This window comes from Pleurodeles waltl, chromosome 6 (assembly GCF_031143425.1).
Source record: "Pleurodeles waltl isolate 20211129_DDA chromosome 6, aPleWal1.hap1.20221129, whole genome shotgun sequence".
Taxonomy (NCBI): domain Eukaryota; kingdom Metazoa; phylum Chordata; class Amphibia; order Caudata; family Salamandridae; genus Pleurodeles; species Pleurodeles waltl.
The window spans coordinates 1,194,346,893-1,194,362,492 of record NC_090445.1 but is presented as its reverse complement, the minus strand read 5'-3'; the positions used below and the strand labels follow the sequence as shown (position 1 = coordinate 1,194,362,492).

The window sequence follows — 15,600 nt, the reverse complement described above, 5'->3', positions numbered from 1 at the left end:
ATATCAAAGAATAATTCACAAAGGTTCATTGAACTTGAGTGTTTACGTATATTATGTATTACACATGTATTTATAACCTTGAGGTGCAACCAACTTTCTGTGATAACAGTATTCTTTTTGGGGCCGATTGTTAAAGGTCTGCCTTTTAAAAGTCAGATAGCAGCTTCCTATACTTGAGTAAACTTGACCTCTTCTTATTATTCACCTCTCCTACGGGTAGTTCTGTACATACAACAATTTTGCATGTCCAGGAGTGCACCTAGTGGTCAACCTTTGCTCAAGTGATTGTCAGAGGGCAATGTCCATTTGCAAATAAGTATTTTCTTTTCATTTTCCAGAGGGAAATATTTTTTCCTAATGATACATTCCTTCTACCACATCGTTATTACAATTGAAGGGGTTCTCTACCAATTTCTCACCTTGAAAATAAGTATTCATCCTATATAAGGAACGACTTTATATGTGTTTTCAGAGTGGGAATTGCCATGCCAAATATTTGTGAATAACTGCAAATTTATTAATATAGTGTATTGCGTGTATTTTGCATAGTCATCCCCTAAGAGGAAAATCAGACATACTGGCTCATTTTTCACCATTTTTGTGCAGTTATGGTTCTAAAGTGCCACTTTACCATATTCATCTGAAAAGAAAACAGAGCAGATAGGTTTTCGCTATTGGTGTTTGTTCGTGCCCTCCTGCACCGTCCACTAGGAATACTAATTTTGACCGTTTGGCTTCATATGCAGAACACCCTTAGTAATACTGTCTGGGTAAAGGTTAGACATCTCATAATGTAAGTATTGGTTTGAGAAAATGGGTTTACTGAGTAATAAAGATTACAGCTAAGTAACCGAATAGTATGTAAGTATGTTGTTTACTGAATGTCTACGCATACCTAGGCATGGTAGGGCTTGGCTGTATGCTTCAGTGGGGGTCACCATCAATTCGGGTATATGCCTGAATGAAGCATAATATACATCACCATCGCAACTTTTGTGTTAGTCTACTTAATAACTAGATACTGTCTCACCATCATTAGTGTCCAATTTTAGCTCGGGAACCAGTACTAATGAATGTTTCCTGCTGTTTATCTTTTTTGTCCTGGGGGTTCATAAAGGTAAACATATCTGTACTTATTTTGTCCACCCACGTAAACACATTCAACATCTTTGAAACTGATGAATTATGTTTTGGTAATTTTTTTAATTTAACAATTTTTTTAACAAGTTTAAGTGAAGACGGCTGCAGATTGTGAGAGCATATACTGCATGGGGAGCTGTAATTGTTTTAGCTCAAGCAACTGTGCGATTTTCTTTTTCAACACCTCTTAGGATGTTTCCATATTTAAGTGTATTCAACTAAACATGAATATCCAACTATTTCTTACAACTCATTTTAACTGAGCCATTTATAGTTTATCACCCGATGTCTTTGAAGTATGGCTATTCTAAACAAAGTTGACGTATCCTATCCTAACTCATTTTATTGTGAGATGAGCTAAATTGAGCTACTTATTTGAACCTTTTTAACAGTTACATTTTTTGTAATTTACCAGGATTTGATAAAAGACCTGAAATCTGAGCTAAGTGGGAACATGGAAGAACTTATTCTTGCCCTTTTTATGCCCGCCACCTATTACGATGCTTGGAGTTTACATAATGCAATGAAGGTAAAACAATATTTTGGTATATTTCCTGTCATGGACATTTGTTGTGCTTGCTAATAAATGACAGTGGTTTGCTAAAATGGGGCAAAGGGTTTGAAACTCCCAGACACCCACCCACCACATGCATACCATGCTAGGAAGAGTCTGGCTGTATGTCTTCATATCAAATACTCCTGTATGAGAATCTATTATGGAAGTTCGCTTTTAGGGGACAAGGATTTTATATGTTCGATGGCATGTGTAGCTGCAGATACGCATGCTATACATATCTCTTCCGACGTCTAGTGTTGGGCTCGGAGTGTTACAAGTTGTTTTTCTTCGAGGAAGTCTTTTCGGAGTCACAGGTTCAAGTGACTCCTGTGCGCATGGGCATCGTCTCCCTTGTTACATTGTTTTCTTTCCGCTGTCGGGTTCGGACGTGTTTCCTCTCGCTCCAAGACTTCGAATCGGAAACCTTAAAAAACATATTTACTTGTCGGTATTGTTTCGATCGTGTTCCATCTAGCCTCGAACCGATAGTACTGTCGGAATATAGATTTCGCCCTTCCGGGCACGTGCGCCCGACTTGAGCCTGTTTGGGCCTACCATGTGGAAGCCTGATGGATCGGACTCCATTTTGATTCTGGCCTCGATGCCACGCAAAATTTCCCTATACAGACCAACACCTGGTTTGTAATCTGTGTCTTTCTCCAGACCACTGAGAAGAGGATTGTGAGGCCTGTTGATTGTTTCAATCCAAGAAGACCTTGCGGGATCGGAGAGCCAGAAGGTTAGAGATGGCATAGAAAAGTACAGAGCATCTTGACGTCATGGAAGAGGAACAGGTGCAGACAGCAGTCTCCATCCGAGACACCGACTCCGAGCAAGAATTGGAAGAAGATAGGCCTATCACTGCTGGCCAGCACGTGAGTTCGTCTGCCCCTACGCGCAAATACAAAAACCCACCGAAAGCCTTGGGTACACCACTGCCAGAAGGCCATGGTTCGACCCGAAAAAAGACTGTCGGTGACCGACCTTCAGTTTAGGCGCTGAAAAAGGCCACTTCTCTGTCCACTTCGGAGTAGAGTAAATCGGTAGAGAGTTCTGCCTCGGACTCCAGTAAGTGTCCTCACTCCTCGGAGTCGAAGCTTCGACGCCCTGCTTCGGAGCCGACACAGCTGACTCCATTTTCAGGACCGAAAAAGATCCAAATTTCAGAACCCAAGAAAGCTTCTTATACAGAGGAACAAGGACTTTCGAGCTGCCTCAAACAAAGTTCAAAGCCAATACAGGAATCATACAGGCCTTCTGATGAGGACTCAGATTCAGCCTATACTGGAGGTTATGGATGAGAGACAATCCAGAATCCACATACACAGAGACTGGCAGAATTGTTACTGCACCTCCTTTGAAAACTAAAAGAAGGCTGGCATTTCAAGAAGAATTAGACTCCGTTCAACCACCAGCAAACATTTACAAGCAAAAGGAGAAGCCAGTACCTGCCCCTACTTCTCCTCCTCATTCTCCACAGCTTTCATTTTCACCTCCACACACTAGACCACCACCGTTGCCTTCACCAACGCACTCACAGTACTCTCATGGGGATACAGTGGATCCTTGGGATCTATATGACCCGGATCCTATTCCAGATAATGATCCTGACTTGTACCCCTCCAAACCTTCTCCACCAGAGGACACTACTGGATACATGCAGGTTGGTTCCAGGGCAGCTGCTTATCGTGGGATACTTATGCATACTAAGCCACTAGAGGAGGATTTCTTGTTCAACACTCACTCTAGATATCAGTGCCTTCCCATGTTGCCTGGAATGGTCAAACATGCAGCCCAAAGTTTTTGTGAGCCAGTCAAAGCTAGAGTAATTACTCCGCGTATTGACAACAAGTACAAACATGCTCCTAAAGACCCTGACTACATCACCCACCAAGTTCCTACAGATACAGTGGCGGTCAGTGTGGCTAGAAAAAGGGCTAATAGCCAGTCCTCAGGGGATGCTCCTCCACCTGATAAGGAGAGTAGGACGTTTGATGCTGCTGCAAGAGAGTGGCCACGCAAGCAGCCAACCAATGGCGAATTGCAAATTCACAAGCACTTATGGCCAGATATGATAGAGCCCACTGGGATGAGATGCAGGAACTCCTACGGCACCTCCCAAAAGAGCATCAAAAGAGAGCACAACAGATCGTAGAAGAGGGGCAGGCCGTAAGCAACAACCAGTAGAAGAGGGACAGGCCATAAGCAACAACCAGATAAGGTCTGCTCTTGATGCTGCCGATACAGTAGCAAAAATTGTCAATACTGCCATTACTATCAGGAGGCATGCATGGCTACGCTCTTCTGGTTTTAGGCCTGAAATCCAACACCCAGTACTCAACATGCCTTTTGACAAAAAACACTTCTTTGGGCCTGAGGTCAATACGACCATAGAAAACCTGAGGAAAGACTCAGACACTGCCAAAGCAATTGGAGCATTATACACAACAATGTATAGAGGCTCCTTTAGCAGGCAACAGTTTAGGGGAGGATTCAAACCTCAATCCTCTGAATCCTCTACCTCCCAGGCAAAGCAGGGACAACCACAGCAACAATGTCAGAGAGGGGGACTTAGATGGTCTTATAGAGGTCAATACTTCAGAAGCAGAGGTAAATTCCAAACCTCAAAACAAGCCACTACACCATCCACACAGTGACTTATTTCCCATCCCTCAACCCCACACATCACCTATGGGGAGAAGACTACAGCAATTCCACTCTCATTGGCAAAAGACAATTGGGTGTTGTCAATTATCCGCAATGGCTATTACTTAGAATTGATCTCCACCCCTCCAAGCATCCCACCACGTTACCACAAGTTGTCCCCAGAACACAACGTTCTGTTGCAACCGGAGGTACAATCGCTACTACCAAAACAAGCAATATGATTTTGGTCCCACATTCTCAACAAGGAACAGGGGTATACTCACTATACTTCCTCATCCCCAAAAAAGATGGCACTCTAAGGTCTATCCTGGACCTCAGGTCTCTCAATCTGTATATCCTGTCAGAACACTTTCACATGGTAACTCTGCAGGACGTCATTCCACTACTACAAAAACAGGATTACATGACTGCTTTAGACCTCAAAGATGCGTATTTCCATATACCCATCCATCCAACTCACAGAAAATACCTCAGGTTCGTCATAGCAGGAAGACATTATCAGTTCAAAGTTCTGCTGTTCGGCATAACAACAGCTCCAAGAGTGTTCACAAAATTGTGGCAGTAGTAGCAGCTTACTTAAGAAGACAACACATTCACTTCTTTCCATATCTAGATGATTGGCTAATAAAATCAAGCAATTTTACACAATGCCAGCAACACACTCCGTACGTAATAGAAACCCTACATACACTAGAGTTCACTCTAAATTACCAGAAAGCTCACCTTCAACCAGCACAGGTACAACCTTATCTAGGTGCTATTTGAAATACACAAAAAGCCCTAGCGTATCCAAATACACAAAGGATACAAGCTTTCCAAGATCTCATACCACACATACAGCCAAATCAACAATACACTGTAAGAATTATCATGAAGATTCTAGGGATGATGGCATCTTGCTAAGAGATAGTTCCACATGCAAGACTCAACATGAGGCCTTTACAACAATGGCTCTCACAAAAATGGTCTCAGGCACACGGTCAATTGCAAGATCTAGTGTTGATGGACCTTCAAACGCACACGTCCCTTTTATGGTGGAATCTCAGTAATCTAATGAAGGGCCGGTGACTTCAAGACCCTGTGCCTCAGACCACAATAACAACAGATGCATCAATGTTAGGTTGGGGAGCTCATCTCGACAACCTTACCAGTCAAGGGGAATGGGATTCCAAACAGAAACAATTTCACACAAACCATTTAGAATTATTAGCTGTGTTTCTTGCCCTAAAAGCATTTCAACCCGTTCTCAAACACAAGATTGTTCTGATAAAAACAGACAACATGATGACCATGTATTACCTCAGAAAACAAGGCGGGACTCCTTCAACTCAACTGTCTGTTAGCCCAGACAATATGGAAATGGACAATTCACAAAATTACAGTCATCTGTTAGCAGACTACATTCCAGGAATACACATTCAACTGGCGGATCTCCTACGCAGGAATCACCAACAAACACACAAATGGGAGATTCACTTCCAGGTACTTCAAATCTACTTTCAAAAGTGGGGAACACCAGAAATAGACCTATTCGCAACAAGAGAAAATGCAAAATGCCAACACTTCGCATCCAGACATCCACATCACTATCCAAGGGCAATGCTGTATGGATCAATTGGTTAGGGATACCTGCTTACTCTTTCCCCCCCTCTCCCACTCCCACTCCTTCCCTTTCTGGTCAACAAACTGCGTTAGACATCTCTGACCATGATACTCATAGCACCAACATGGGCACGTCAACATTGGTACACAACACTCCTAGACCTGTCTGTTGTACCTCATTCCAAACTCCCAAACAGACCAGATTTGTTAAGACAAAACAAAGGTCAAATGAGGCACCCAAACCCCAGTGCTCTCAATTCAGTGATTTGGCTCCTGAAGTCATAGACTTTGGATACCTAAAACTTCCATTAGAATGTATGAAAGTGCTCAAGCAGGCACATAAACCTACTACTAGACAATGTTATACTAACAAATGGAAACAATTGGTTTACTACTGTCAATCTAAAAACACTGATCCACTTATAGCATCAATACAAGATATTGTATGCTACCTACTTCATTTGCAAAAGTCAAATTTGGCTTTCTCATCCATCAAAATTCACCTTCATCTGCATACTTACAGACTATTCAACACACTTCTCTATTCAGATTTCCTGTTATTAAAGCCTTCATGGAAGGATTAAAATGCATTATTCCACCTAGAACACCACCTGTTCCTTCTTGGAATCTAAATATTTTACTTACCAGACTCCTGGGCCCACCTTTTGAACCCATGCACTCTTGTCAAATTCAATTTTTGACATGAAAGGTTGCCTTCCTCGTAGCTATTACTTCATTACGAAGAGTTAGTGAAATGCAAGCATTTACTCTTGAGGAACCTTTTTTCCAAGTATACAAACATAAAGTTGTACTTGGAACAAATCCCAAATTTCTCCCAAAAGTAGTATCTCCTTTTCACATCAACCAAACAGTGGAATTGCCAGTCTTCTTTCCACAGCCTGACTCCGTTGCAGAAAGAGCTCTTCATACTCTGGATCTCAAAAGAGCTATTATGTACTATATTGATAGAACTAAAGATTTTAGAAAAACAAAACAACTTTTCGTTGCTTTTCAGCAACCACATAAAGGCAATCCTATTTCTAAACAAGGGTTAGCAAGATGGATTGTTAGATGCATACAAACCTGTTACATTAAGGCAAAAAGAAAACTTTTGGTCACACCTAGAGCACATTCTACAAGAAAGAAAGGTGCGTCCATGGCATTTTTAGGAAACATACCAATGGCTGATATATGTAAAGCTGCCACATGGTCTACTCCTCATACATTTACAAAACATTATTGTGTAGATGTATTTTAAAAACAACAGGCCAATTTTGGCCAAGCTGTGTTACGAACACTATTTTAAACAACTTCAACTCCTTCAGGCTAGCCACCTCTATTTTTTGGGAGGATGAACTGCTTTGAAGTCTATGCATAGCATGTGTATCTGCAGCTACACATGCCACTGAACGAAAAATGTCACTTACCCAGTGTACATCTGTTCGTGGCATGTATTGCTCCAGATTAACATGCACCCTCCCTCCTTCCCGGAAGCCTATAGTCGTTTAAGTTTATCATTTGTACATATGTAGATACATTTACATTTGCATGGACATCTCTTTATATTCTTATACTCTATCACTCCTTCCTTCATCCTTTGCGGGAAAACAATCTAACAATGGAGTCGATGCCCATGCGCACTGTAACCGAGAGGAGGAGTTAGTCGATCCTGTGACTCCGAAAAGACTTCTTCAAAGAAAAACAACTTGTAACACTCCGAGCCCAACACTAGATGTCCGAAGACATATGCATAGCATGTGAATCTGCAGCACTACATGCCACGAACAGATGTAAACTGGATAAGTGACATTTTCCTTATGACTTATTCTTCGGCCTGTAGGTGCTAGATGGAAAATAATAGCATTCAAAGTAGAACTAAAGACCCTGTCTTGATTTCTATATTCCTTGAATGCAACAAATATTTAAAGGTATGCGGAATCTTGAGACTGTTTGTCAGGAAATACAGTACACTTTTTAGAAATACAAGCAATGAGAGAAGCTGTGTGTAGAGAGAACCTTTCAGTTTGAAATAGAAAACAAATTAGGATAGAATGTGGGTGCATGAAGGATTTGTGCCACAAATGCTGCAAGGCCAGTTTATCTGTTTACTTTCAAAGAAACATAACTAGCACCAAACAAAAGAAAGGCTTAGAGAAATAGTTATTCATGCATACAAAAAAGTAAAAATGGGCTATCAGGATAGGAAGAAGTCTGTCTCTCTATTATCCTATATGTTTGTATGTGGTGTCTTGTTTGTGACTTGTGCAGTGATGAATGCAAAAACCGTTGTGGAGAGAAAAGCTAAATATTTTGTAGCCCAACACAGTAAAAAAAAAGAGGTCTAGGTGAAGCTCCCTTCTTTGAACCTACCAGCTCAGCATTTAAACAAGCCACCATTGAAGACATTTTACTCTTCACATCTGTTCCATTTTCCCTTTTGGTCTACAGATCCTATTCAGATAAAGTCCTTTCATCAAGTCATACAAAATGTTTAATAAAGTGGCTCTTTAAGTGAGGATCTCTGATGTACTCATTAAAGCTGCTAATGTTACACTAATTCCATTAAGAGCTTTCTCATCACTAACCTTGCCAGCGATTGTCACTAAGGACCTGGATCTTCCGTCCTCTGCAGTTCAGCTGGCACATGATCAACCTTCAACAAACAAAAGGTGATGGGAGGAGTGCTTGCACTAATTCTAACCACTGGCAATTGCTTGGGGTAAAATTCCAACCCATTGTTCTTTTGCCCACCATGCCACCTCAGTTTAGACCTAACCATGTGCACATCAGTTGTGGTTCTGCTCCATCGAGCTAGTCCAGCCTGAATTGCCAAGCCAGGTCATCTCTAAACAAACACAAGCAGCACTAGACTGGCTTCAGCTTGATTGGGCCTCTTCAGTCTGGTGTAGCTTGGTTCTAGTGACACAGTGAGCAAGAGACCCACATCTGGGCACACTCTTAGACACTCAGGATGTTATATCAAACACAAAAGGTGATGAAGCAATGCTTGCAGTGAGTATAACCACTGGCAAACGCTCCAAGTAGCATTCCAACTAAACATTCTTTTGTCCACCATGTCACTTCCAATTAGTTCCAGACCCAGCCACATGCAATCAGTCTTGGTCCTGCTCCAATAGGAACAGCCCAGCCCGAACTGCCAAGCTAGGTCCCTTCTAAACGAGAACAAGCTGACCATACATTATATACAACTCCAGTTGATGTGATAATCCGGACCTCCTGGTGGATGCACTGTCACAGATTACCCAGTTCCATCCATTCTGAGTTCCATGGGTTCAGATCTTGAAATGGTGTGCACATGCTTCCAGTTTCTTGGTGGCATGTCCCCTTTACAGCTCATAGTCAATAACAATCTCTTAACGAGTGTGTATGTTTCACCAACATGGAGATTCAGAGTGGTGATGATCCTCACAGACAACACAATAGTCTTTGTGAGAGAATTAGTGGACATCTCCAGCGCTCAGCTCTATGGCAGTGGAAATAGCAAATGGAATGTTTTGCCTAGTCTTCCATATTGCAGAGATCAACAGCATCAAAGCAGTTTGCCTGACAAGACATCATCACGTATGTCGTAAGTAGGAGATTCTGAGATTCTCCAGGAGGTCCTAGACCTGTCTTCTGTGCTGCATGTCAACCACCCGTAGACATCTTTGCAACCCATATTAAAATTAAATGATTCCATTTAATCAACATGTTCAAGACCTCAGTCAAAACTCATAATTGTTGCTTAACACCTTGTTGCACGTTTATGATTAAATCTTTATGAATCACAACTAAGGGTGCTGCCTATTTTATCTCTCTCTCTCAAACTCAGTCTCTCTCACACACAAATATGTGCATATATTTGTCGCATATGTGGCCTGTAGATAAACGTACTTTGCATACTCCTGCCATCTACTGTTGGTCTTGGACATTAAAAACAGTTTTTCTTCAAAAAAGTTTTGTGCCACAAGATTTTATGTGGCTCCTCCTTTAGTCTACATGAGTATGCATAAGCACTGACTCCACCTTAGAGTGTTTTGTTTTCCACTGTCCAGACATGTTTAGTAACCGCTCCAAGATTGATATGTTCTTCATTGTTTTCTTGGGGCTAACTATCTTCTTCTCGGAGATTAATCTCTGCACACTGTTCTCCTAGTAGGTACACCGCTGTTCAATGGGCAGCAACTGAAGCCCAAGTAGATGACTCCCTGGTCCTCGACACAGTAGAGTCCTCTTCGATATCCGAGGAGCTATCCTTGGATAATGCAGACAGGAAAGGGGTGATGGACCATACACCGTCCATAGTGCTACTCCAAGTATCCTTCAGTGGGCCATTAAGGCATTTGCAACCTTACCTCTCACCTGACCATAAAGAGTCATCCTGTGACTTCTGCCCTGCCTTTTCCAAAAGAGAAAGAAGTTGGCCACATCTGGAGATGCCGGAACAATCATCCACGGAGACGCCTGCCATCTTTGATGAAGAGGACCTGCTTTGCATTGAGAAGGAGGAGAATGGCCCCTCTAGCATCCCAGCGGCCAAACCAAAACTCAAATGTTCTTCTCTAGTGCTTCTGAAGTATATGATCAGGACGGTGCACCTTCGGCATCCATGCAGACTGTTCACGCATGACGCAAGTCACAGAGATGGGTACTGCCACAGTGCTGAGCCATAGAGTGAAGCTCTGCTCACTCAAACCAGAGCACTGCTCCCCCGGGCGTCAGGCACCGAGCCCCAAGCAGGCTAATAAGAAGGCCTAAGCTTATGGTCCATCAACATCTTCGGGCTCCAGTCAGCATCAAGAAAAAACTTCAAAGCCAAGCAGGCTCCCTTGCCAAGTACCCCTGTTCAACACCCTTACTACCAAAGGGCACCAAGCTTTTCCATTCAGTGCTCAGATCGATGCTGAGTTGCCTCTCAAACAGTGCCAAGTCAACACTGAGGGACCATTTGACAGAGGTCACAAGAGTACAGGGCATCCATCATCGACAGACCAATGGAGGAACTCCACGCCAGGCAAAAGTGGCTGTTCATCCACCCAGAGACCGGGAACATTTTGGCAAAGTCATCCCCTGGGAAACCATTGACCATCATGTCTCCAATTCCCAAAAAAAGCAGACTAACATTTGAGGCAAGACTAGTTTGATGCACCTCGCAACCCTGTATATAAAAAACAAGACAACAAAGACAAGGCTATCAGCCCTCCTCTGTTTTCTCCCAGATCCAGGCACTTACCACCACAACCGCTAGCACTGCCTTATTCATCATCCCCTCCATCTCCACCAGAAATTCCTGAGCAGCCCAGACCTTCTTTGACCCAGTTTGCCCTTATGGGCAGAAAGATCCTTATGACCAACCTTCTCGGGCAAGGGATGACTACAACGTCAACCCGGCAGATGATCCAGACCTCGCACCTTATTGAGCTATCTCCCCCCGATGATACCATTGCTCATCATGCAGTCATTCAGAGGGCGGCCCGCCATCATAGAGTCAACATGCGTCTTCCACAGGATATGAGGACAAGTTGTTGGTGGAGAGAACACAATGCCCCGTTCCTTCCAGTGTTCTAGGACATGCTTAATTCAGCCCCTGACAACTTTTAGGACCCAGACAGAACCAGTGTGGACATGCCACGGGCAGTGAAAAAGTAAGGCCTCTCCCAATTACCCCCTTTATATCTGATTCTAGCTATCAGATCGCGGACTCCTTAGTGGTCCATACTGCAAGGAAGCACCCCTCCGTCCAGACAACGTGGAATGCCCACAACCTGGATAAGTGTAAAGTAAGCATCTCAGTGCTACTGGCATGCCTGTAGCAGTTGGAACAACCACTCTGTGTCGAGTCGTCTATTCAGTGGGGTTCCTGTCAAGATATGACAGGTACTATTGGGAGGAGATAGAGGCCCAAATACAGCACCTTCCTGAAACATACTGGAAAAGGGGTGTGGAGATAGCTGCGTAAGGAAAGGTAATTTCCATCCTAAATATCCCTTGTTCAGTGGACGCTTCAGATACTGCTTCTTGCATCCTGCACCACTGCCACACATAGCTTCATGACTCAGAGTTTATACTGAAGGTCCAGCAACACCTTTGTAACATCCTGTTCAATTGAAAACATTTCTTTGGTCCTGAAGTGGGCAAGATGTTCCAGAATATCAAGGAGGACGCTGACATTACACAGTCCATGGATGCCCTTCGGTCTACTACACCCATGACTCCTTTCACAAACAGCAGCTCAGGGGCAGGATCAAGACCACACCCTCCAGCTGGTGCAATTCTGTCAACGGCAACCACAGGCTTTCCACAAGTCTATGGGAGGTAGAGGATACTTGTGGTAGCAACAGCAAGGGAAGGGGTAGAGGCAGTGCCAGGAAAGGATCATCTACTCTGAAGCACTGATTTGCCCACTGTCCCTCCTCGAACTCACAAACTCCTGGGGGTGGGGGGCGATTAAGGGCTTTTCACTCTCTGTGGATGGACATCATCTCATATCAGTGGATTTTGGCAGTAGTTCAGGAGGGCTACATCTTAACTTTCCACACCACTTCCCCAATTAAACCACCGTGCCAACACTCTCATCCAAGAATACCTCACTTGCAAGAAGTGATCAGAGGGCTCATTCAAAAGGGTGCAGTACAGTAAGTACAGTAAGTGGCAACACAACAACAGAGCAAAGTCATCTATAACCCTGAACTTTCTCATTGCAAAGAAAGACTGCTCCTTTCAGCCTGCCTTATACCTGAGATCACTCAGTACATCTTGTTGGAGGATTTTCACATGACAGTCAGCAGGGTGTCATCCAACTACTTCATCAGGCAGATTTCATGATGGTGTTCAGTCTCAAGGACTCCTGCTTCCACTTTCCCATCTACCCCATTTATCACCAATACCCTTGGTTTTTGGTAAGTGGACAACACTTCCAATTCACAATACTACCCTTCTGGGGCACCACGGCTCTAAGGGTTTTTATCAGGTGACTACTAGTGGTGACTGCTCGTGTACAGAACAGGCATCCGCGTATTCCTATATCTTGATGACTGGCTGATCAACAGCAGAAGGAGACAGTAATTTCTGCCAATCACTCAAACAGCTGTAACCCTGCCCCAGAGTTCCGGGTTCACTATATTCACAAACAAGTCCCATCTCCAGCTCCACAGATACAGCCCGTCTAGGCCTCAGCCTGAAATGACAGGGATGCATAACATACCCAGCAGAGTGTGATGCCATTTTAACAGCTGCTACTTCTTTTTCTGATCACTCGTCCTTTAATTGTAAGAGCTGTAATGAAACTTTCGAGTGTAATGGCATCTTGCACTGGCAATTGCATCTTGTGGCCCTTTCCAACAATGCTGTTGAGACAGTAGTCACAAGTGGTGGGTCAGTAGAAAGATCTTCTTTTGATAAAGGTCAGCTCTCTTTGTAGTAGTAGAACAGTGTGAGAAAGTAGCCTCTTTCTAGCCTTGTTTCCCCCACTTTTGGCCTGTTTGTGAGTGTATGTCAGGGTGTTTTCACTGTCTCACTGGGATCCTGCTAGCCAGGGCCCAGTGCTCATAGTGAAAACCATATGTTTTCAGTATGTTTGTTATGTGTCACTGGGACCCTGCTAGTCAGGACCCCAGTGCTCATAAGTTTGTGGCCTATATGTATGTGTTCCCTGTGTGGTGCCTAACTGTCTCACTGAGGCTCTGCTAACCAGAACCTCAATGGTTATGCTCTCTCATTTCTTTCAAATTTTCACTGCAGGCTAGTGACCAATTTTACCAATTTACATTGGCTTACTGGAACACCCTTATAATTCCCTAGTATATGGTACTGAGGTACCCAGGGTATTGGGGTTCCAGGAGATCCCTATGGGCTGCAGCATTTCTTTTGCCACCCATAGGGAGCTCTGACAATTCTTACACAGGCCTGCCACTGCAGCCTGAGTGAAATAACGTCCACGTTATTTCACAGCCATTTTACACTGCACTTAAGTAACTTATAAGTCACCTATATGTCTAACCTTTACCTGGTAAAGGTTAGGTGCAAAGTTACTTAGTGTGAGGGCACCCTGGCACTAGCCAAGGTGCCCCCACATTGTTCAGGGCCAATTTCCCTGACTTTGTGAGTGCGGGAACACCATTACACGCGTGCACTACATATAGGTCACTACCTATGTGTAGCTTCACAATGGTAACTCCGAATATGGCCATGTAACATGTCTATGATCATGGAATTGCCCCCTCTATGCCATCCTGGCATGGTTGGCACAATCCCATGATCCCAGTGGTCTGTAGCACAGACCCTGGTACTGCCAAACTGCCCTTCCTGGGGTTTCACTGCAGCTGCTGCTGCTGCTGCCAACCCCTCAGACAGGCATCTGCCCTCCTGGGGTCCAGCCAGGCCTGGCCCAGGATGGCAGAACAAAGGACTTCCTCTGAGAGAGGGTGTTACACCCTCTCCCTTTGGAAAATGGTGTGAAGGCAGGGGAGGAGTAGCCTCCCCCAGCCTCTGGAAATGCTTTCTTTGGCACAGATGTGCCCAATTCTGCATAAGCCAGTCTACACTGGTTCAGGGGACCCCTTAGCCCTGCTCTGGCACGAAACTGGACAAAGGAAAGGGGAGTGACCACTCCCCTGACCTGCACCTCCCCTGGGAGGTGTCCAGAGCTCCTCCAGTGTGCTCCAGACCTCTGCCATCTTGGAAACAGAGGTGCTGCTGGCACACTGGACTGCTCTGAGTGGCCAGTGCCACCAGGTGACATCAGAGACTCCTTCTGATAGGCTCCTTCAGGTGTTGCTAGCCTATCCCCTCTCCTAAGTAGCCAAACCCTCTTTTCTGGCTATTTAGGGTCTCTGTCTCTGGGGAAACTTTAGATAACGAATGCAAGAGCTCAGCCGAGTTCCTCTGCATCTCTCTCTTCACCTTCTACCAAGGAATCGACTGCTGACCGCGCTGGAAGCCTGCAAAACTGCAACATAGTAGCAAAGACGACTACTGCAACTCTGTAACTCTGATCCTGCCGCCTTCTCGACTGTTTTCCTGGTGGTGCATGCTGTGGGGGTAGTCTGCCTCCTCTCTGCACTAGAAGCTCCGAAGAAATCTCCCGTGGGTCGACGGAATCTTCCCCCTGCAACCGCAGGCACCAAATAGCTGCATTACCGGTCCCTTGGGTCTCCTCTCAGCACGATGAGCGAGGTCCCTCGAATCCAGCAACTCTGTCCAAGTGACCCCCACAGTCCAGTGACTCTTCAGTCCAAGTTTGGTGGAGGTAAGTCCTGGCCTCACCTCGCTAGACTGCATTGCTGGGAACTGCGACTTTTGCAGCTACTCCGGCCCCTGTGCACTTCCGGCGGAAATCCTTTGTGCACAGCCAAGCCTGGGTCCACGGCACTCTAACCTGCATTGCACGACTTTCTAAGTTGGTCTCCGGCGACGTGGGACTCCTTTGTGTAACTTCGGGTGAGCACCGTTTCACGCATCCTCGTAGTGCCTGTTTCTGGCACTTCTCTGGGTGCTACCTGCTGCTAAGAGGGCTCCTTGTCTTGCTCGACGTCCCCTCTACCTCCTGGTCCAATTTGCGACCTCCTGGTCCCTCCTGGGCCACAGCATCCAAAAACGCTAACCGCACGATTTGCAGCTAGCAAGGCTTGTTGGCG

General features: G+C 44.7%; 1 protein-coding gene across 2 annotated transcripts in view; it reads left to right on the top strand.

The window, feature by feature from the left end:
• ANXA7 (annexin A7) overlaps positions 1–15,600 on the top strand; it is a 387,587-nt gene that overhangs the window by 232,703 nt on the left and 139,284 nt on the right. For both annotated transcript variants that reach the window (XM_069240454.1, XM_069240455.1), the window contains exon 8: positions 1,556–1,669. In XM_069240454.1, the coding sequence (XP_069096555.1) occupies positions 1,556–1,669 (114 nt within the window). The remainder of the gene's footprint in view (positions 1–1,555; positions 1,670–15,600) is intronic.